General features: G+C 36.5%; 1 protein-coding gene across 11 annotated transcripts in view; it reads right to left on the reverse strand.

Annotated features, from left to right (window-relative positions):
* The window catches only part of lrrc7 (leucine rich repeat containing 7), a 140,233-nt gene that overhangs the window by 13,015 nt on the left and 105,244 nt on the right, over nucleotides 1-21,974 (reverse strand). For 8 of the 11 annotated variants that reach the window (XM_032572759.1, XM_032572758.1, XM_032572757.1 and 5 more), the window contains 13 exons: nucleotides 20,903-21,076; nucleotides 19,893-20,004; nucleotides 18,190-18,403; nucleotides 15,455-15,961; nucleotides 14,463-14,687; nucleotides 13,837-14,071; nucleotides 12,487-12,837; nucleotides 11,090-11,335; nucleotides 7,120-7,332; nucleotides 4,819-4,986; nucleotides 3,744-3,863; nucleotides 3,393-3,603; nucleotides 1,952-2,202 (listed from right to left, as the gene is read on the reverse strand). In XM_032572759.1, coding sequence (XP_032428650.1) covers nucleotides 1,952-2,202; nucleotides 3,393-3,603; nucleotides 3,744-3,863; nucleotides 4,819-4,986; nucleotides 7,120-7,332; nucleotides 11,090-11,335; nucleotides 12,487-12,837; nucleotides 13,837-14,071; nucleotides 14,463-14,687; nucleotides 15,455-15,961; nucleotides 18,190-18,403; nucleotides 19,893-20,004; nucleotides 20,903-21,076 — 3,027 coding nt within the window. The remainder of the gene's footprint in view (nucleotides 1-1,951; nucleotides 2,203-3,392; nucleotides 3,604-3,743; nucleotides 3,864-4,818; nucleotides 4,987-7,119; nucleotides 7,333-11,089; nucleotides 11,336-12,486; nucleotides 12,838-13,836; nucleotides 14,072-14,462; nucleotides 14,688-15,454; nucleotides 15,962-18,189; nucleotides 18,404-19,892; nucleotides 20,005-20,902; nucleotides 21,077-21,974) is intronic. The other 3 variants (XM_032572766.1, XM_032572763.1, XM_032572760.1) reach the window with 2 other exon arrangements.

Consider the following 21,974-nt stretch of genomic DNA (forward strand, 5'->3'; position numbering starts at 1 on the left):
TCATTTTAAAGTTCTGAACTAATACCACGTGTAAGAGTGCTTTGGATGAAAAAGTCAAATAAAGCCAAAAAGAGCAATTACGTCATGTAAAAATATTCAAGGCTATTATTTTGAAATTTTTGTTAAGCTTCATTTTAAAGGGCCAAACTAATACCATGTGTAACAGTGCTTTGGATGAAAAAGTCAAATAAAGCCAAAAAGAGCAATTACATGATGTAAAAATATTCAAGGCTTTTATTTTGAAATTTTTGTTAAGCTTCATTTCAAAGGGCCAAACTAATACCATGTGTAACAGTGCTTTGGATGAAAAAGTCAAATAAAGCCAAAAAGAGCAATGACGTCATGTAAAAATATTCAAGGCTTTTATTTTGAAATTATTATTATGCTCCATTTTAAAGTTCCGAACTAATCCCATGTGTATGTAACATTGCTTTGGATAAAAAAGTCATATACGGCCAAAAAGAGCAATTACGTCATGTAAAATATTCAAGGCTTTTATTTTGAAATTTTCAGTATGCTTAATTTTAAAGTTCCAAACTAATCCCATGTGTAACAGTGCTTTGGATGAAAAAGTCACATAAAGCCAAAAACAGCAATTACCTGATGTAAAAATATTCAAGGCTTTTATTTTGAAATTATTATTATGCTCCATTTTAAAGTTCCGAACTAATCCCATGTGTAACATTGCTTTGGATGAAAAAGTCATATACGGCCAAAAAGAGCAATTACGTCATGTAAAATATTCAAGGCTTTTATTTTGAAATTTTCAGTATGCTTAATTTTAAAGTTCCAAACTAATCCCATGTGTAACAGTTACTGAGTTAAATCAGTTATATACAGCCCATAGCAGCGGGTAGTTCTAAAGGCCAGTTCTCAGTCCTGATCTGTTTCAACTGAGGATAGATAGAACTACAATGATGCGTATTCGTAGTCCAAATCAGCAGCCAATAGCCTCTTGAGATCCGTTGCTATGGCAAATAATGGTCTCAGCAGGTGTGAGCTGTGAGCTCTGAGCTCTCAAACACACAATTGTGTGTTTGAGAGCAAACACGTTTTACTGACAAAAAGCATTGGAAACAAATCCTTCTTGTTCGGGAACCGTAATACATATTCGAAAAGCGTTTTAAGCGTATGACAGTTCAATGTGTCTTCTGCGATAGTCCCGAGATTCATATCTGTACCTCACTCAGAGCATTTACAGTGATGAGAGAAAGAAATGTTGTGCCCAGATCTGAACCGAGATCGGCTGTCACTGTAATTTGAGCAAAAATGAGAAAGTTTGGGTCGCTTAGAGGCAAATTGTGGAGAAACCGTAATTGGTATCGACGAGCCGTCTTCACTTTCGAAGAGATCACAGACGTATCTACAAAATGAAATTTGAATGGCATTTCTAGGTGAATTTGTGACGACACAGCAAATCCTCAAAAATAGGGTATTTCCAGGATTTTTCCCATTGACTTATAATGGGGTTTTTTTCGCAGTTTTTTGCGAATTATGTCGCCACGTTAAGCCCAAATCCCACCAAAAATAATAGCTCCAATGGCGTGAATTTTCTGCACGTTTTGATACCTCATTTGTAGGTGTGCACCCAGCGGTATGAGCCGCATTAACGGTGACGGAAGAAAAATAAAGAAGATTAAAGAGACGCTTCTCTCCGACAATAGTAATAGGTTCCTGCCATTGCTTTGCATGGCAGGCCCCAATTATTTACACAAAACAACCTTCTATATCTTCCTAAAAAGTTACTTTAGAAGTTAGTTTTGTTTTAAATCAAGTATGCTGACACATTTGCACTATAAACGAGACCAAATATACTTGATAAGACTGACTTTATGTTTTTGCATCAAAATCTGCTTGGGAGAATCAGCCATTATTGTATTTGATAAATGCTAACTACTTGTGGTTTTCCTGTGTGCTTAGCAGCAGAACAAGCACCTAGCACCTTCCATACCTGCTCTTGGAAACCATCCGTGCTTTTCTGGCCTTTAGTCTGCAGCAGGCAGCGAGCGCTCTGAGGCCGGGGGTTGGTGTGGGTCGCCATGACGGCCTGGTTGCTGTGGGTCATGCCCTGATTCACGTGGTACTGCGGATTGGTAGCCGGCTGATGGGAGGTGTGGGGGTTGTACTGAGATTGGTTTCCAGATGATGACAGCGCCATGGGGAGGCCACCACTGGGGTACGCCTGGCCAGGGGAGGGGAGGCCTGAGGAAAACACAAAACAAAAACCAATAAAAGTTTGGTTTCTTATTTAAAATTCTGGGTTTCCCTCAGAAAACTTGCTAAGTTGACAAAAAATGTAAAAACTTTACCAGGCAGTTATTGGAAAACACTATTAACAATACTCAAACACCAACTATAGTCTTTCTTTAAGACTATTTTTTTTAAAAACACTTTTAAGATTATAGAGTAAGATTATAATAAATCAATTAAGTTCTTATTGACTTAAATATGAAGAATGTTGGACTTTTAACATGATTTCTTAATGTGTTCCTTATTACAAAACCATTCAATTTCCTTCCACATCACAAATATGAAGTATTTTGCATTCAATCAATTACAAATACTTCAATAATATGACAAAATGTTAGAGAAGTCAAAGGATATTGATACTTTTCACTGCAAAACACAAAATCTTACCAAGTAACTTTAATGTAGTTTCTAGTGAAAATATCGTGGTTCATTTGGAAGAAAACTTACTTACAAGTAACTTTCTTGAGCTTGTTTTAACTAAATAATTCCTTAATATTGATGAAAAAGTACTAGTCCTATTAGCAGATTATTTCACTTATGACAAGAGTAAAATCTATTGTTATAGCTGAATTAATCTGCCAAAGGAAGTAGTACGTTTTCACCAGTATTAAAGAATTATTCACTTTAAACAAACTCTTCTAGCTTGCTGAAATGTTAGTTGTAAGTAAGCTCTCTTATTTCTAGTAAGATATTTACAAAGAAACTAGATTAAAAATACTTTATAAGGTTTTGTGTTTTTGCAGTGCTGATTTTAGGCACATCGGTGAAAATGTCTTGAAATAAGAGAAAACTTTTCAGCAATAAAAATGAGCTTATTTTAACTAAATAATTTCTTAATATTGATGAAAAAGTCCATTGGCGGGTTAATTCACTTATTACCAGACATTTTTCCCTTGTTATAAGAAAAATAATCTACTAGTTTTTCATCAATATTAAGGAATTATTTAGTTAAAATAAGCTCAAATAGTTACTTTTAAGTTACTTTTACTCACTGCACCTGTTTTATGTCAAGTACAGTGAGATATTTGCAGTAGAAACTAGAAGACAAATTGTATGATTTTATGTTTTTGCAGCGTTGCAAAGCATTAAATGTAAAATATAGCTCATTAAAGCATAACATAGAGATAAGTTTTGTTGTTTACCCTGTGAGACGTTGCCTTGGTACTGGCCCGGACCGCCTGCTGGTACCACTGACAGCGACATTCCCTGTTGGTATTGGCCCCCCTTGTTCATCATCCCGTCATAAACCTGCTGCCCGACAACGCGGTGAGGCACGGTGGCTGAGGATGAGGAGGTGGAGGTGACGATCATGGTGTTGTGTGACTGATGGGAGGGGTTGTGTGAATGTCCGCCCTGTGGAAACAAGCACCACAAAATGACAATTAGTCACAATCACAACTATGTTGCCACTCGCCAGTTTCCTAAAATCAGGTTTTACATTTCTCGTATCCGATTTCAAAGGGTTTACATTCACTGATTTATCGATCCATTACCTTTTTCATGAGGTTCTCAGGCGGAACGTCTCTTCGACCGAGTGAGTAGGGAGCCCACTGGTTGCTCCCTGTCACCCCCTCCTGGTCATTATCCAGCATTGCAGCCTGCTGAGACGGCGTCTGAGAAATATAGAGACAGAAAGAAAAATACTGAAAAGGTTCACAGCAGTTATTCTCCTGAGCTTCAACTGGAGAGATTACACTTTTTAACAGGATTAAGGCTGGAAGATTATACTTTCCAACTAAAATCAGTTAATTACCAACACAAAGAAAAGCATGTCTGGGTTTTTTACTCTTTAGCTTAAACAAATATTTTATTTATTTTATAAATACCTTAAAAATAAGACCTTAACCAAAGTACTTTGATGCAACTTTTAAGAATTTGAAATTCTTTCATTGAAATATAGATGCTAGTTCCACAGAAGTCATAAATTTATTGGTATATTTTTTCTGTAGAGTAAAACTAACAGGTTTAAAACTGTTTAAACCTGATAGTCCTAATCTGGTCACAAATAGACAGATTAGAGTGTTACTTTAATCTTTTCAGTTCAAAAATCAAAATTCTGAGAAAAAAGCCAGAATTTTGAGAAAAAAAAAGAATTCTGATTTTAAAGTCAAAGTTTTTCAGAAAAGAAAAAAAGTCAGATTCTGAATTAAAAGTCAGAATTTGGAGTCTAAAGTCGATTCTGAGACAAAAATTTAGATTTTTAGAAAAAAAGCTGAATCCTTAAAGTCATAATTTTGAATTTAAAGCAAGAAATTTGAGAACAAAGTCAGAATTCACAGTCAGCAAATGTAGTCCACTTTAATAAGTTGCCAATACTATTATGGAATATTATGTTAGATTCATATAAGTCCTATTTAAAAAGAAAATGGCAGGTAGAATTCCTGTGACTCTTTTAGTTGTTTGGATAAAACATGCAGGTTTAAACGATGATATAAACAGTCAAAAAACAAACAAAAAACGTTTAATGTGGTTAAAACGACCATCGCCTGCAGCTCCCCAAAGCTTTTTGCGATCATATGTATGCAGTGATTGTAATCAGGGTTTTAGTTTTCTCATCAGGATACTCACGATGATGGCAGACGGAGGCGGAGGTAGTGGCAGCCAGCGGCCAGCAGGGGGCTCATGCCTAGTGTTATTGTAAAGGTTAAAGTTCAAAGTGGTGCTGCGCCCCTGGCCGTGACCCCCGCCCTGATAGAGCATGCCCAGGGTGAGCGTGTTGTGCTTTAGGACACCACTCTGATTGGAGGAGACAACATCACATGACATGGGTGAATGACAGGGGGAGGGGGTGGAGCCAACGCAGCAAGCCAGCACAGCTCCACAACAAAACAAATACACAAACAACAACACTGATATAAAAAACAACAACAACAGTGCAGAGTTGCTGAAAGCACAGAAAAATGTTAGCTAGTGATTGGTCAATACAGACAAAATAGGAAGTGGATCAGTTCATTCCAGCGACTTTATACACACTTAACCAAGAGTTTTAAAATGTTACTGGAAAAGTTAAAAATCATCAAGACCAGATATAGTTTTTTGTATGACTAAATGTGAGTTATGTCTACCTTCCTTAACCTTTTTGTTTTGCCCAATTCTCCTGCTTCTGTCTGAAAGGAATATTCACGTTTTAATTTGGCCCGACGCACAAATTCATTCAGAAAAAAACAAAAAATCAGTGGAGAACGGTGGTAAGGAAAACTTAAAAAGCTGCTCAGCTATAATAAGAAGGATTGGACTGGTGTACTACCAATGAATACATTTCCATAGATTATTGAGAATGATATAAATGATTTTTGAAATGCCATTTTTCTGGTAAAGTGTAAACATAACTGCATTATTTTGACTTTACATAGTTTGGTTTTCTTTTCAGAGATGCCTCCCCAAATAAATCTAGATCTACAACAAGGTGGTATGAATCATTTTGGCCTTAACTGTACCACAGAGAAATTATTTGAAAGTAAATATATTATATTTGTATAGGGAGTTATTATTTTCAACCTTACTAACATCTGTATACAGATGTGAAGACAATGTAAACTTCAAAATATCCTCTTTGAGAATGCCTGTGATTTAGAGGATTCCTCAACTTTTTTCAGACAAGTGAAAACAATTAAAAGGAATGTCAGCATTATATTGGGATTTTCTGTCAATTTAAAATAAAATTTCTCTTCTAAAAATCATTGGCATTTTAGAAAAGAGGCGACGCTGTATTAGGGCCAATGTACATAAAAAAAGAGAAGCAATTTCCACAACAAAACTCAGAAATTTCGAGATTAATTTAAGAAGTTTTCTAGAAACCCCCCCCCCTGAAATTTCAGACCTTAAAAAGTTGAACATTTCCAAGAAAAAGCTCAGAAATTTTGAGATTATTCTCTGAAATCTTGGAGGAAAAAACATGGACATTTCTGAGTTTCAAAAAAAAAAATGTTTAAAAACTCCTGGGTAGGAGAAGCTTCAAGCTATTTTTCGACTTTTCAAACATAGAAAAAAAAAACCCTGAAATTTTGAGATCAATCTCAAAACATTTATAGAAAAAGAAATCTCAGTTTCAAAAATGTCTTTTTAGATTCATCTCAAAATTTCTGTTTTTTATAGCAAATTTTCATCTTTTAAAACATAGATAAAAAAAATCTGAAATGTTGAAATTAATAATAATAAAAAGAAATAAAGAAAAAAAAAATGGAAATTTGTCCCCCAAAAGTCAAAAATGTTCTGACTTTCTTTCTAAAATCTGTTGGATAATAATTTGAAAATTTCTGCATTTTCTAGCAAATTTTCAACTTTTCAAACATAGAGAAAAAAATCGGAACTCTTGAGATTATTTTCAAAAATATTTCTACAAAAAACTGAACATTTCTGAGTTTCAAAAGGGAAAAAAATTCAACTTTTCAAAATTCCTTTGTTCTTCTAGCAAATTTTCAAACTTAGACATTTCATTGTTTTTTCTAGAAGATTTTAGAGATTAATCTAAAAAATATTTGAGTTCTTTTGGTGGAAATTTACTCCATTTTTCTATCTACAATGACCCTAATGCGCCATCATATTTTAGTCACTTTTCACTTTGGGAAGAAAAGAAAAGGATAAAATGAGACAGGATCAAGATTGCTTAGTAGAATGGAGATTTTGCTGAACTGAATGTAAGGAAATGTGACTCTTCAAGCACATATCCATCGACGAGTGTGCGGCTGATCAGGCTGACAGCGACAGTGTGGAGTGGACACACATGCAGCCGAAAACGAATCTTGTCAACCTTACAAGACAGACTTACACGGATACAGACAGAGGGGGCTTCTTAATGCTGTGTGTTTGCATGTGTGTGTGCTGTAAACAAGTTTTCTGTTGAACCGCATCTGCTTTGGGTGGACGTACCCTGTCCAACCGTTTGGCCTCTATGTGCCTGAGGAGTTGCTGCCTCCAGTCGGCGGGCATCTTGGAGGTGATGTCCTCGGGTTTCTGCGGGACGACGGGTCTCACTTTGATGGTGTCCTCAGACGGTTTCTCGGGGAAGGTGGCCAGGGTGTAGTCGGGCGGCATCTTCTCCAGCAGGGCGGCCATGGTGGGGCGAGCCGACACGGGGCGGGCCTGCGGGGCGTCAAAATGTAGAAACACAAAGGGAAGAGAGTGACGGGGGTGCAGAGGATGGAACTGTTACAAAAAATATGTTTTTATAGAGATGCAAATCTTTCAGAATCTACAGAAACCTTTCAAATGTTTTACATTTTTTAGAATATGACTGAAAAGAGGAAAAGAGTGTAAACCAGTACAACATTTATTTAAAACAATTGCATAAAGTAAATAAATAGAGGTAAAAAATTTGTCAGCATTTGTAAATATTGGTAATCGGCCAGAAAACTGCAATCGGTACAACCTAGCCCTGTCACAATAACACATTATGTTGGGCGATAAATTGCCCCAGAAGTTTTTGCGATAAACAATAATATTGTTGTTTTGAGATTATTTTCAAGTAATACAAAAGCAAAGACGTAATAATGCAAAGACTCCTTCTCAAACATTTAGATTCTATTGCATATTTAACACTGGAAACGGAAGACATTTTAAATATCCGCAATGAATGAACAAAACAACAGAAACAACAAAATAAATTATAAAGTTTCTGTGAGGAAATTTGTCCTTGAAAAACAGAGCAAGTTGAGTCCAAAACACAAGACTGAAAACTTTGGTCATTCAGTTTCTAGAACATAAAAAGAAAAAAGAAAACTGATAAATCATAAGAATGGAAATGATTGAGTTTCTTTTCATTTATAATGCAGTTAACTGATTTATTGCAATAAGCATAGTGCAACCCTACTATCTTTTAATAACAGCAATCAGCCTGTAGATCTCAGAATTTTTCTAGAAAAAAAAAACTAATAAAATTTTTAAATTTGAAAAGTCGAGAATTGGCTAGAAAAATTCTGGAAACATTTATTTCTAGAAAATTTCTAAGATTAATCTCAAAATGTTTTATTTTTGTGTGTTTAAAAAGTCAAAATATTGCTGTAAAAACAAACATTTCACGATTAATCTCAACATTATTTTTTAGGAAAAAAGAAACAATTATATCTTTTGAAACTTAGACATTTCCATGTTTTTTTCTAGAAAATTTCTGAGAATAATCACAAAATTTCAGAGTTTTTTTCTTGGAAATGTTCAACTTCTCAAACTCAGAAATTTTCTAGAAAATTTCTTAAATTAATCTAGAAATTTCTAAGTTTTGTGGTGTAAATTGGCTCATTCCTTCTGTCTACAATGGCCCTAATACAGTGTCATTGTAATGATTTTGAGAATCAAGATTTGTCTTGTTCATTAATACAAACAAAATAAATGTAACAGTTATTGAAGAAGTACTTGAACACATCTGGAATATGTCAACATATTTGTCAGAACATTCCAATGGAAAATTAATTTTTTAATGTATGAATATTCTAAATGTTTCAATATGTGAAAATGCTCTCAAAAACAGAGATGATTGACAGCGCTAAGTCCCGCCTCCTGGCTCTGATTGGTTGTTTCTAGTTGGATAAAGGAAAAAGAGCTGGATTTTTTCACTGTCATGACACAATGACAGTTTCAACAAATATGTAAAAAATACGTTTTTATAAAACCGAAATCCTGCAGCTTTAAACAAAATGAGCCCTGTAGTAAAAACATGTAATTTGAGTTTTGCAAACAGCCACAGAGCTACCATGTGCCCTACTTTCTCCTGCTGAACGACAGCAGATGAAATGCTTCGCCATCTAATCAGGTATGCTGTCGGACACATCTCTGTGGGTATTTTAGGAACATCTGACTTGTAACGAACCCAGAATATCTTGAAGGGATTATTTATGAAGGAGTGGGTCTTAAAAACAAGGAAGCAGCAATGAACACCATCCTCGCTCTGCTCACTCGCACCGAGATGATTAAAGGAAAGAATCAAGAAGCTGTTGTAATCCCAGATCCTTAAACTTCTCTGCCAAAATAGGCCATCTCTCTGCGTGTTCCAGGAATTATTACACTTATAAGCAACTACATATGCTTGAGTTCAGGAATCTGAACAGCATCAAAAGAAGTAAAATTTTACTATAGTTGCAAGATTATTACCTAATTCATGGAAGATGGCAAAGATATTTTTGGGCTCTTATTTCAGACAGCAAGTGCTAGCCAAATAGCTAGCTAATGAAATGCTACAAAATGTGTTTTCTCTGACTAGTTTAAAGTTGACTCTTCTGTATCTGTTGCAACATTCTGCCAGTCAGCTGGCTGAAAGGAAGCTTCAACAGGCCGACTCCAACTAATTAACACCAAAGAAGATCTAATATTCTGCATGCTAAGGAAATAAAAAAGTATTCCTCACCTCAAGAGTGTTTTGCTTAATTTTATGAATAACAATCCATGTTTACATCCAGGGTTTCCCCCAGTGTATTATAAGCCTGGTGGCCTCGAGCGCTGCCGCTGCTTTCCCTCAGCGTGGATCACGCAAAGGCTGACCTGTATGGATATTTACATCAACTTCCTGTGAGAAATTATGTTTCTTTGAAGAACTCAAGGTAAGAGTTTAAAACCCACCGGGTTAGCTCTGGTTGCGCAGCAATATGAACCACAGGAATAACTTGTAGTAGCAAATTCAGAGGTGTGCGTTGAGCGAGCGGTGAGAATGATTTATCTTTGTGTATTATGTGCGACCTTTACATCTCAACACGCTGCCCAGCGTGTGGCTCTGTTTTCCCTGTAAAGTTTATGTATGGCCCCGGTTGACCGCTTGACAGCTCCTTTAACACCACTGGTAATCTCAATAAATAAATGTTACATTTATGTATCTGTGGTCTGTGTTAAAATATTAGCATTTATGGGGCCCCTGGAGCCCTGGGGGCCTGATGGAGCAGCTGACTTAATTTGGATTAAACAGAAGTGGAAATATTTGATATTCATTTTAAATGGATTTTTTGATTGGTTGTTTTTCAGACTAGTTGTGGGTTTAAATAACGTTTCACTGGCGATGTTTTCCAGTAACATATAATTACCCAGTAATATTTTTACATTTCCTCTCTACTTAACATCTTTTAACACAAAAACACGGTGGACCGCCTTGGCACCCCGACCACCGGGCTTAGCAAGTTTTCTAGGGGAAACCCTAACATTGGTCTATGTATGAATCCCTCCAACTACTTAAATCATTTATATTTACAGGTGAGGCTAACTTACTGAAAACTCAACAGAAGGATCTATTGCTGTCCAACAAACAGATGTGTGGGCATTAGATGATCAGCTGCATTAGTTGACAGTGAATTACTTTAAAATGATACATGTGATAAAGAAAATATAAACATATCTATAGTTGCTGCAATACTTCAGATATTGTTATTAGGATTTATTACAGTACAACTCTAAAAAGATCCTAATAATTTGTGTCTATTTTTTAAAATCTAAATCTAAAACATTTATATTTCAAAAAATATAAATGTTTAAATGTGTTTTCATTTTCCTGTAAAAGTATCTTATTACAGTTGTCTTATTTCCATGGGATTTTGTTATCATGTGTTGTAGGAAGCAATATTTATTATTTATTTTATAATACTGCTATAATGAGAGGTAGGAGCCACATAATTATCAGTAGAAAATTTCCACTGATAAGCAAATGTGACCTGCTGAGAAAGAAAATCATACAAACAGTAGAAAGCACTGAAAAACAATAACTTGTTTTGTAGATGGAAAAACTGCTTTCACTTTAACTAAAACAAAAATTATATATCATATCTAATTATATATAAAGCTGATTTAAATATAGATAAAATCAAAAACTCAAAACCCAGCTTATAAGGAAAAAGAGATGCAGCTAAAGCAAATTTTTTCGCGTTACCTGAGATGCTCCGTACGTTTCGGTGCTGTAGCTCCTAGCAGACAGGGGGCGACGTTGAGTCAGACTTTTGGTCGGATAACCAATCATGGGCTTCTTCTGCTCCTGGTAAGTGGTGTAGTCGTCGTCGTAGCGACCATTTCTCTTGTTGTGCATCATCTGATTTTGGTTGTCAGACATGTTGGTGAGGGCAGAAAGCTCCATGGGGGACGAGTAGGCAAGAGCCCGACTGTAATGAGGCGGGTCCATCTGAGTCCAAACAAATAAATTATATTAGTTTGTTTTTATCAGAATCGATACACATTTTGCACCATTTACACAAATGTAAATGGGTTTCTCTTTTGATAAGACAGAAAATCTTCATATATCAGCTGCAAACTGCAAAAAACACAAAATCTTACCAAGTAATTTTGGTTTAGTTTATAGTTTATTAGTACACTTGAAATAAGACAAAACTAACTTACAAATACATTTTCAGCAAGATTTAGGGGTTTGTATCAAGTCAATAAATTTTTTTCTTGCAAATCTTTGACTTTTCAAGCTCAGAAATTTCCAAGTATTTTTCTAGAAAATTCCTGAGATTTCTGTTGGAAATTTCTTCATTTTTTTTTTTATCTGCAGTGGCCTTCATCCACTGTCATTCTTCACAAACTGTCAAAAGATGTACATTTTGCTAATTTGGTGCACATTGATTTAAATTACTTTATGTTATTGCTGTATTTTAAATCTATTGGAATGAAGGAGTGTAAACACAAAGGTGATTGTATTTTTGGTGGAATGGTCAGAAATACGGTTTAAAAGACGACAGACTTGATTTTCTCAAAATACACTGTAAAAACACAAAATCTAGCAAAGTATTTTTGGTTTAGGTTCTAGTGCAAATATTTTACTACACTTAAAATAAGACAAAAACTTATAAGGAACTCCTGAGCAAGATAAAAAAAAGCTTGTTTTAAGTCAGTAATTCCTTAATACTGTTGACAAAGCCCTAGGTCCACTGGCAGATTATTTCACTTATAAAATGGGAGAAACATCTTGTTATAAGTTTGGTTTGTCTTATTTCAAATGTACTATGATGTCTGCATTAGAAACTAGACCAAAATTACTTGGTAAGATGTTGCGTTTTTGCAGAGCACACTTTATGAACAGTATAAAAGAAAACTGTAATAATTAGAATGTCATAAAAACGTAACAGAAAGAATTTGCTATCACTCAACTAAAAGAAATACTTCAATACATCAAGATTAACAGGTTTGTTTCTGATTACTGTAATTGCTTTCATATATTTATAGCAGAATATGTGTTGTGTGGATTAATATAAACACATTTCTGATGTTGCATATGTTATGCAATGAATTTTAAAGAGGCATTATTTTCTTTGTTTTTTTACTGGCTCATACCTGATGCTTGTATTGAGCTTCTTGTAGCGCCTCCTGCTGGGCTTCATGAACTCTGCGAAACAAGGCAAGCTCAGTAGAGCTCACCAAAGAGTCGGCTCTCCTCAGAAAGCCTGGCCTGGAGCGCTGAGTTGAGATCGTTTGCTGCTGCTGGCTGGACGGGCCGTCCTGGTTGATTGGGGCTTGGGGGAATGAAAACATCTCCAGCGGGGGATACGCGCGATACCGAGGACTCACAAGCTCCTTGGGTAGCGTCTTTCCCGGTTGACTCAAGTAATCCATGGCCTTTGTGGAGTGGTTTACATAATCTGGTGTGTTAGGGAATGGAGGAGGGATCCTGCGATCTATGGTCACCTGATTGGGTAGAAAGTTAATCAATGAGTCAAGTAGAAATGTTTCAGGCATTATTGTTGACACACTAAGCTTGGTATTTGAGAATTATCTGAATTTACCCCCAAAATGCTGCATTTCTTAAAAGTTTTGAACTATGTTGCAACGTGACATAATCCCACCCCTCAGTTTCCTGCTGGAGGGAAAAACCTGCTTGGCAATGATGGCTACCATTGGTTTAAGCTGTAAAGTTGTCAACATTATGAGCTAAATCTTAATTGTATGTGTGATATCTATAGGAAAAAGAGAGGTGGTGATTTCCTCCTAATTGCCAAAAATATGGTAACTAGATAAGCTCCAAGGTGTCACATTTCACTTTTTTTAATTAAAAAAAAAAAAATAGCGAGGGAGAGAGAAGTCAGTCAGTTATGCTAGCTTGACTATGACAATCTTAACATGTAGATGTGCTGCAGAATTCGGAGTGTTTCGCTTCAGTTAATTTCTTTTTTTTAAAAGGCAACCCACACACCAACTCTGACAGATTATCAGTAGCGCAGGTGTTTAAATTAGCTAATCAACCACTGCTGTGTTCAGATGATTACTTATTAATAATAAACATCAAGCCGGAAAATTGTAATCGAATGAATGTAATGTTCTTCGTGTGTAAAATGTTGACGTGCTGATATATTAGTGGAGCTGTTGTCAGTCAGTTGCTATGGCAACGGATCCGTGTATAGTGTAAAACCGACAGAGTGTCAGTTTTGAGTTTTCTGTGTTATTTTCACTTTGTGGCGCACTGCACTAAATTAATAAGATTTAATTATTAATTTACGTCTCCAGATTTCATTTTGTCAACTGGGTTGTTCTATCGCAGCAAGTAAAAGAATCAACTTTTTGTCCTCCAGAGTTGTGCACATGTGCAAAATTTCTGGATGTAAATGATAACATGCAACATACCTGTATCTATATTTCCTCATGCCACAATGTCATATTTTTAAATATATATATATATGCATTTCTGACCTGGGGGTTGTAGTTCTGGTCAAAATGATAGGCCTTGTGAGGAATGGCAGGTTTTTGATTTTGTCCCGACTGATTCTGGTTGCCGCCTCCGTGTCCTGGGAAGCCCAGCTCATCATCTAACATGGGGGCAGACTGAGACCGTGACATGCTGGTCTGCTCCATGGAACCAGGGAGCTCTGGGCGGTCCAAACTGGTCTGCTGCTCAATGGATGAACTGTAGCTTTCCATAGGAATACTGGGAAGAAAGATGAAAATACAAGGCAACATAAAAAACTCAGAGATCCAACGTATCATGTTAGAGATCTTTTCTACAGAAAGAAACTCAACTTTATCTACATTCAGTATAATTTCAAAACAAAAAGGAGATATTTGTGAAAATTGGGCTTCTCTCTCACACACACACACATACAGTGGGAAGTTTACTCTGTTAATAATAATAATATATTATTTTAACTGCAATTAATGGTAGGAAGGCTATAAAGAAATGTTTTGAATATTATTCATGAACATAATCAGAATTGTCTAAAATCGTTATCAGGAGGCCAAAGACTTACACAAATCACTGACTGTAGGAATCTCTAGACGTCTCTCTTGACTTACAGACTAAATATGCGTACTGAATTTACCTGTAGACTTTATAGGAGCCAATGTCGATCTCATCAATGCTCTGGGACTTCTTAAACTTGGATCTGGTCTCCTTCATCATGGGGGAAAGTCGGTCGGAGCTTTTACTCATCACCACTGTGACCTTGTTTCCCCCGCTGACGATGAGCTGATCCTTCCTGATCTGCTCCCCCTGGCTGTTGTGATACGTCCAGGATCCAGGCAAAGGTCCTGAGCCCTGCTCCAGTCTGGAAATAAAAACACAGGAAATTATAACAGAAACAGAAAAAAAAGTAAACAGGGGAACTGGGGAGAGTGTTGATGTGTCGTTCACCAGAGATTTGATTCTTTTGAACGTTCCTGTGCCGTGAACCGTAGGACTCAAGTCTCAGTTGGTGAGAAATTTTCTTTGATTTTTAAAACCTTTCTTGCTTATAATGCTCAAATACAACAGATAAACAATTGATAGAGTGGATCACTTTTATATTTAATAGTGCAGAAGATAGTTTTTGTTTCTGCCAAAACAACTCAAGTCTATAATTCTTTTATCGGGCTTTTAAGTTACAAATAGCCCTAAATGTTACTAATGTACACAACACTTGGTAGTAAAGAACAACTTCTGTTTTTATTTAGATGTGTTTGACATTATTGGAAAGATTAAAATCCACACTTTCAGAATCTGTAAATAACTCAAAACAAGTCGACTTGCCCATGGTTTGGTAGTGGCCGGTCACATCGACTTAAACACAATAAGTGAGTTAAGAGACAAATATTTTCATTTTAGGTTGTATATATAAAGATGTTGTGTTATTGCAGGGCAATTTCAAGTTAGGTGTTCAGTGAGTGTTATTAAATAGGTTAAGAGTTCCTCAACTTGAAACCGTTTGAGAAACCCTGGCCTAAGCAGACGTTGTCAGATAATCGATTGGAACTAATTTTAATCTAATAAGCCATTAAACCAGTATTAGTTTATTAGTTATAAGTCTATTAGCTGTCAGCATCTCCATTCGCTCACCTTGAGTCCATGTCCTTACGGTCAGGATTGGGGCTTGAGGTTGGCGTCAGGTCCAGCTTTGAGGGGAAAGCAGTCCTGTCCTCCAATGGGCTGGGCGTCCTGGTCCAATTCTGCCAGGGATTTTGGGAAGAAGGTCCAGAGGATTGTGGGTCGTTATCCGGGGTGGAGCGCTGGTTACCGTGGTAGGGGAGCGTCTGGGTATCCAGCTCCAAGGGGACTCCTACGATTCGATCTTGCCTGAGGAGGGGCCGGCGGCCATGAGCCGACTGGCTGCGGGGTTTGGAGCCCAGCGGCGGATTACCCTGACTTGTATGAGAAGACGTCGGGTCCATCTGAGACTCCTCAGCGTCAAAACCCGTGTTGTCATAGTGTTGAGCCTCCGACCAATCAAAAGGCTCGCTGAGTGGACGCCGATCTCCTCGTTGCTGCAGCGTTCCCGATGGAGGGGTTTCTCTCTGAGACAGCAGGGGCTTGGAGTCAATAGGCTTTGGGAATGACTGTGCAAGTCTACAAAAATAAATAAAACATATTAGGAGTTACTTATAAAGAGAACAAACTGAACTGTTTCATACTACAGTCAGTGCAATCTTGAACATGTGCTGTGCAGTCCAACCCACTGGCACTTGGAACCGGACAGCTTTCTCTCCATCTCTGATGTTCCTCCTAAACATCAACTGGGCAAAGAACCATGTTTGGAGTAATTATGTTTCTAAGAGGATGGATGCCAAATGCAAGTGCCTTCAAACTCTTTTCACTGTCATTTGCATCTTTGTAAACAAATATGTTTTACGAGGATGCAGGCAAATAAAGAAAAAAAAAAAACGTAGCATACAGACTGAGATCTGAACAGACTTTGTGAAATAACTAATATAATGCTGAAAAAAATTACAAAGTAAAAGTGGGATAGAAAGAAGGAGAAACTAAGAGGAAGTATGTTTCTAGTGCAGGAGCTTTTCAAGGTCAAGCACCAGAAAAATCTGATTACTGGCAGAGGATTATTAGATGCAAAAATAAAACTTTTCAGGGATTCCACACATTTTGTATCTGCATATGTTTATTTTTGAAGACTCAAAGCAGAGTTTCGCAGTCCTCCTTAAAAATACACAAGCAGATTAACCGTAAATACTAAAGTTTGAGGTTTTAGCACAAAACATTCTGTAAAAGCATAAAGGAAGGATACACCTTCTCTTTTTCTATTTGTTGATGACTTTCACTTAAAAATTTAAAGAATTTCTATTATATATTTTAACTATAACTGCTACCTGATATATTTAACAAACAGATATTACAAAAAACCTTTTTACAAGATTTAATCTCAGGTAAACACATTTATTGAAAATATTGAAAATTATTTGTTAGTAATACACAGTCTGACTTTAATAAAAACTAAGCATCACATCTGAGGCTACATTTGTAAGAGATTAGGCTTGCGATCTAAGATACATTTTTTTTTACTGCTGTTCACTACTGCGAGACAAAAACCAGATTCAAAACACGTTTTGACATAAATTTTTAATGCGATTCTCAGTTCCACATACGTCAGCTTCTATCATTAATGTGCAACACCCTCCGCAGAGGAACCATGCCTCTTTAATTGGTTCTTTTCATCTCTCTGTGCAAAAAGCAATGCGCCTCCAAACAGTGAAGCCCACACAGGAAGCCTCTTCAAACCAGAGAAAGAACAAACTGAACGGCAATCTGCAGCATCTTAACAAGACTCTCTGACCTTCGCGAGCAAACATCTTTGCACAAAGATGGAGGGAGAAGAGAAAAGATGGAGCGAGTTGATAGATGGGTGAGATATGCAAGAGATGTAGAAAACTGCAGGAGAAAACATGATAATAGATGAGATGTTTGATGAGAACATACACTGCAAAACACACAATTTTACCAAGTATCAGTCGAGTCTCTAGTGGAAATACTCTAAAACACTTGAAATAAGACAAAACTAACTTACAAGTGACTTTTTAGCAAGATATATGAGCTTGTTTTAAGTAAATAATTCATTAATATTAATGAAAACGGCGAATTATTTCACTTATAATCAGGAGTGTCACTAGGTTTTAAACACCAGGGGGGCTTAGACCCCAGGACATAAACGGGCGAGGACAACATTTCTCAAACAGCAACAAAGACAAACAAGCTGCTTTCCTACTTTTAAAATAGTATTCAGAGTAACAGAAGCCTCTAAAAATGTTATGAAATATGATTATAAACAGTTAATCAATATGATAAAATGATTTCCAAGCAAATGTTACCAACATGCAAATGTTGTTCACCTTCTAAGTAAGTGCAGCTATATTTCCCAGACTATATTAATATATAGTAAAGGGAAACTGACAGATTTATGATCATACTTAATTTAAAAATGACATTTTAAACTGATATTCTGGCAACATTATATTAAACTTGATGGCAAACAAAAAATTATAGCAGCAACAAAAAACCCCACCAAATTATTCAAGGGGGATTTTAAGGGGCTCGAGCCCCCATAAAATAGATCTTGCAACGCCACTGCTTCTAACAAGACGTTTTCCTCATGTAGAAGTGAAATAATCAGCCAGTGGAGTTAGTATTTTATCATCAATATTTAGCAAGTACTAACTCAAAAATACACTTGAGTTATTTTTGTCTTATTTCAAGTGAACCAAGATGTTTCGTCTCTAGTAACGAGACAAAAAGTACTCCACAAGATGTTTTGTTTTTGCCGTGGAACATGAAGCCGGTGTATTTACCTGTTGGTCCAGTGTGTTTGAGGGGCCTGGTCCTTACTGGGGGCGGGCAGGGCAGGAGTGTGTGCGTGCGCATGAGGGTGTGTGTGAGAGTGTGTGTTGGCGGATGGATTGGAGGAGCCCGAGGAGCCCTGTGAGGGTGAGTAGTCGGAGTAGGTGGCCGAGGAGCCGCTGTGGTTCAGACAGTGGAGCTTATCGACCTCCTCGTCTGTCGACTCTGGACGGGGACACAGAAGAACAAATGTCTCTTTCTAAAATGTCTTACAACACTTCTAATAACAGAATAAATAGCTTTGTGCTGCTGAAGGTCACATTTTGGTAGTTTTTACTGTTTGATTTTAGGCTTAAGCAGAGTTGGGTAGTAACTAGTTACATTTACTTGAGGGACCTTTTTGAAAAAATGTACTTTTAAGAGTATTTTTACTGTGCTGTACTTTTTACTTTTATTTGGTTAATTTTCTATGAAGTATCACTACTGTGACTTGAGTGAAATTTCTGGATTTTCTTTCCACTGAATGAAAAACAAAAATGTTTTAACCAAAAAAAAAAACAAAACACCAGACACACACCTGCAGTTTGTGTTAAACCAAAATTTCCACCTAACTTTATATTTTGGATGATGTAATTTAAAAAAATTAAATGATTGATAATTTGATGAGTTACTTTGTACTCAAGTAGACTTTTTAACAAATACTTTTTTACTTTTTACTTGAGTAATTTTGGATACTTCTTACTTTTACTAGCGTAAAAATAAGTTGAAGAATTGCTGCTCTTACTTGAGTGCAGTTTTCCGATGCTCTGATCGCCTCTGAGCTAAAAATAAACTATTTCAGATATTTACAGGTGACCTATTTTGCTTCCCTGAACAGGTTATGATCGGTCACTAAATTTTTTAACAAAATAATTCTTGCACACTGAGATTTTAGTCTCAGTTCTTTGGTTGCTAGGTGACGGGCTAGGCTTTGCTGGGTTGCTAGGTAACAGGCTGGGTTGCCAGGTGAGGGGAGGTGCCTGCTAATACCGGAAGTTTTTGAAACAGCGCATTATTCAGACACCAAAAAACATGAACTTATTGCCAAAAAATGGCTTTTCTTAACTGTTTAAGCGGTTTTCAGAAGCAGTAAAAACGCAAATGGAAGTATGTAAATTTATCATCAATCGTCCCTCTTAAGGAATGTTTTCACAGCTGTAAATTTGAATAAATTAAGACTTTCCTTATTTTTTCACTGACTGAACCGCTGTAGATAGACATAGAAACCAAATATGAAGCAAAGCAGATGAGCTGTCTGGGTTTTTTATTCCCTGTAGAGCTCACATTAAAGAGCTCTGATGAAGCTATTGTTTGTACCAGAGAACGAGAAAAGAACTCTTCCTTGGAAGAAGCGATTAAAGCTCTAAATAAATAATTTCGAGCTGGCTGATTTTTTTTTTTTACAAGCTAAAATTAGCTTTGTTTCCTTCAGATGAAAGAAATGCCTTAAGGGTAAGTCAATTAAAATAGGGCAAACAAAACACTGCTTATACCAGACGGAGAGGTGCATTTAGAGGTTCATTGAATCTCTCTCTCTGTAATGTGTTACAGTTAATCTGCCTCACATTGTGACTAATTGATGGACACCATTGCAACATGCCTCACAGTTTCTAAAAGCAAAACCATCAAGTGACCATTTGCAGCTTTGTGATTGCATCCCTGCATGATGCAGTACCTTTCTTATCCTTCCCCAGCAGCACCACCTTTGGTTTGTACATTGGTGGCTCCACCAGCGTTGGCCTCATATCGGAGATACGGATGTCATTAGGAGAGCCGCCCATCGAGTCCTGATCAAGGATAAAGAAACTCAGTCACTGTAACGCATGTCTAAATACGCCCAGTTCAGACATGCAAAAGGAACAAAAAAATTAATGAACCATTATTTCACTTTGAAAGTTAGAATACCAGCTTTAACTTAAGTGAATTTATTCAGCACAAAATTAAATACCACAATTATTATTTTTTCTAATTTATTACACTTAGCATCTCTGCACTGCAAAAACACAAAATCTCATTAAGTACTTTTGATGAACAGTTCCTGTTAATCAATAGGGCATTACTTCTTCCCACAGTATTTTACAAAGGATCATACAGTCAGACCAGCAGCTGAGACAAAAATACCTGTATTATGTTATATTTACAGGCTGACAAAACTTCATACACACTCGGAACATAAAATGCAAAGAAGAAATGAAAGATTTATAGGACAAGCCTATTCCTTTTTTAGTAAATTATTGGTTTGTAAAACAGCGTTTTATATTTGCTGCTATTTTTGCAATCTAAATTTACCAAAAATTAAGCTAATCCGAATCTGAAGCCTCTAAATTTTGTGCCATTGCTTTTTTGCCTAAATCAATTACTAACAGGGGATTTCCACACTAAATAAAGATGAGATTTTTATGCAACAGCAGTAAAAGGAAATATGTTTTAAAGTTTTGCATACATCAGGGATGCAATAAATATGGAGGGTGGTGTCAATAAATATATATATTTTTTCAAATAATCAGCAAAGCATCATAACCCATCAACATGTTTTTATTCTTGGACATTCATTTAAATAATAACATGTTTTATCCCTTCAAAGACTGCATGAATTTTGTATTAAACAATATCAAGAAAAACAGAACAACTCCACAGTAAACACTTAACTCCTGTTTTTACGAGCGAGCAGCGTCAGTTTTGTACCTCCGAACTTTCTGTCAAGTCCTCCTTGTCCTTCCTCTTGGGGATGTCGATGCCAGAATTATGCATTGGTCCTTGATCCATTAGCTGAGACTGAGAGAAGTCCTGCATCTCTCTGTCGGTCACCTGGCAAACAGTTTCATTTCGTCCGTCAAATGAATCAAACACCTGCATCAACTGAGCAAAGTAAGAGGTTAAGACACGCTGTGGTCAAACACGTTTCATTTTTTCATCAACATCATAAAGTCAGAGGTTCTAATTCAGGTGCTCTAACGGTTTCCATGGCAACATCTAAACCTGACAAACACATTTGCAATGAGACTACATCAGTGTCTGACCTCACAAATAAACGTCTAAACCTTATGGAAAGCGTTCACCGAACAGTTAAAGCAGCAAACAGAGAGACAAAGTGATATGAATCTTTTTATAAAAATATGATTTTCTTTTACATATTTGTGAAAACTGTCACAAATTACAGTATAATATGAGTCAGACAATCTGTGCAAAGATCGAACTTCTCCACTTCCTCCCTGAGCTGCTGTTGCTGTCTGAAGAAATGCACCGCTCCCGGTCAAAAACAACCAATCAGAGCCAGGAGGAGGGTCTTAGCGCTGTCAACCATCTCCATGAACACGCTGCTATAAAATAAACAGTTTCTTTTGGTGATGACACACATCAAAATGAAGGTTGAAGGTGTTTTCTTTATAAATTTGTAATTCTGTATTTCTATAACGTAAAGCACCTTGAACCACCCTGCTGCTGAAATGCGCTATACATATAAATTGATTGATTTATTAATGGTGGCCATACCAACTAGGGGGGAGGACATGAGCATGACTAACAGCGCTAAGCCCCGCCTACGGGCTCTGATTGGTTGTTTCTAGTTAGCACTGGGAGAAGCAGAAGAACTAAAATTTTTCAGAGATTATCTGCCTTATACCATGAGTTGAAAAAAAAAATTCTGAATATTTTAGGCAATATAGTGAATTCTCTGCCTGTGATCCACCAGTAATGTTTAAATAAATAAATTTTGTAAAAACAATGTAAAATTCAGATTAAGACATGAAATTTTGAG

Source organism: Xiphophorus hellerii, chromosome 9, assembly GCF_003331165.1.
Source record: "Xiphophorus hellerii strain 12219 chromosome 9, Xiphophorus_hellerii-4.1, whole genome shotgun sequence".
In the NCBI taxonomy this organism is placed as follows: Eukaryota; Metazoa; Chordata; class Actinopteri; order Cyprinodontiformes; family Poeciliidae; genus Xiphophorus; species Xiphophorus hellerii.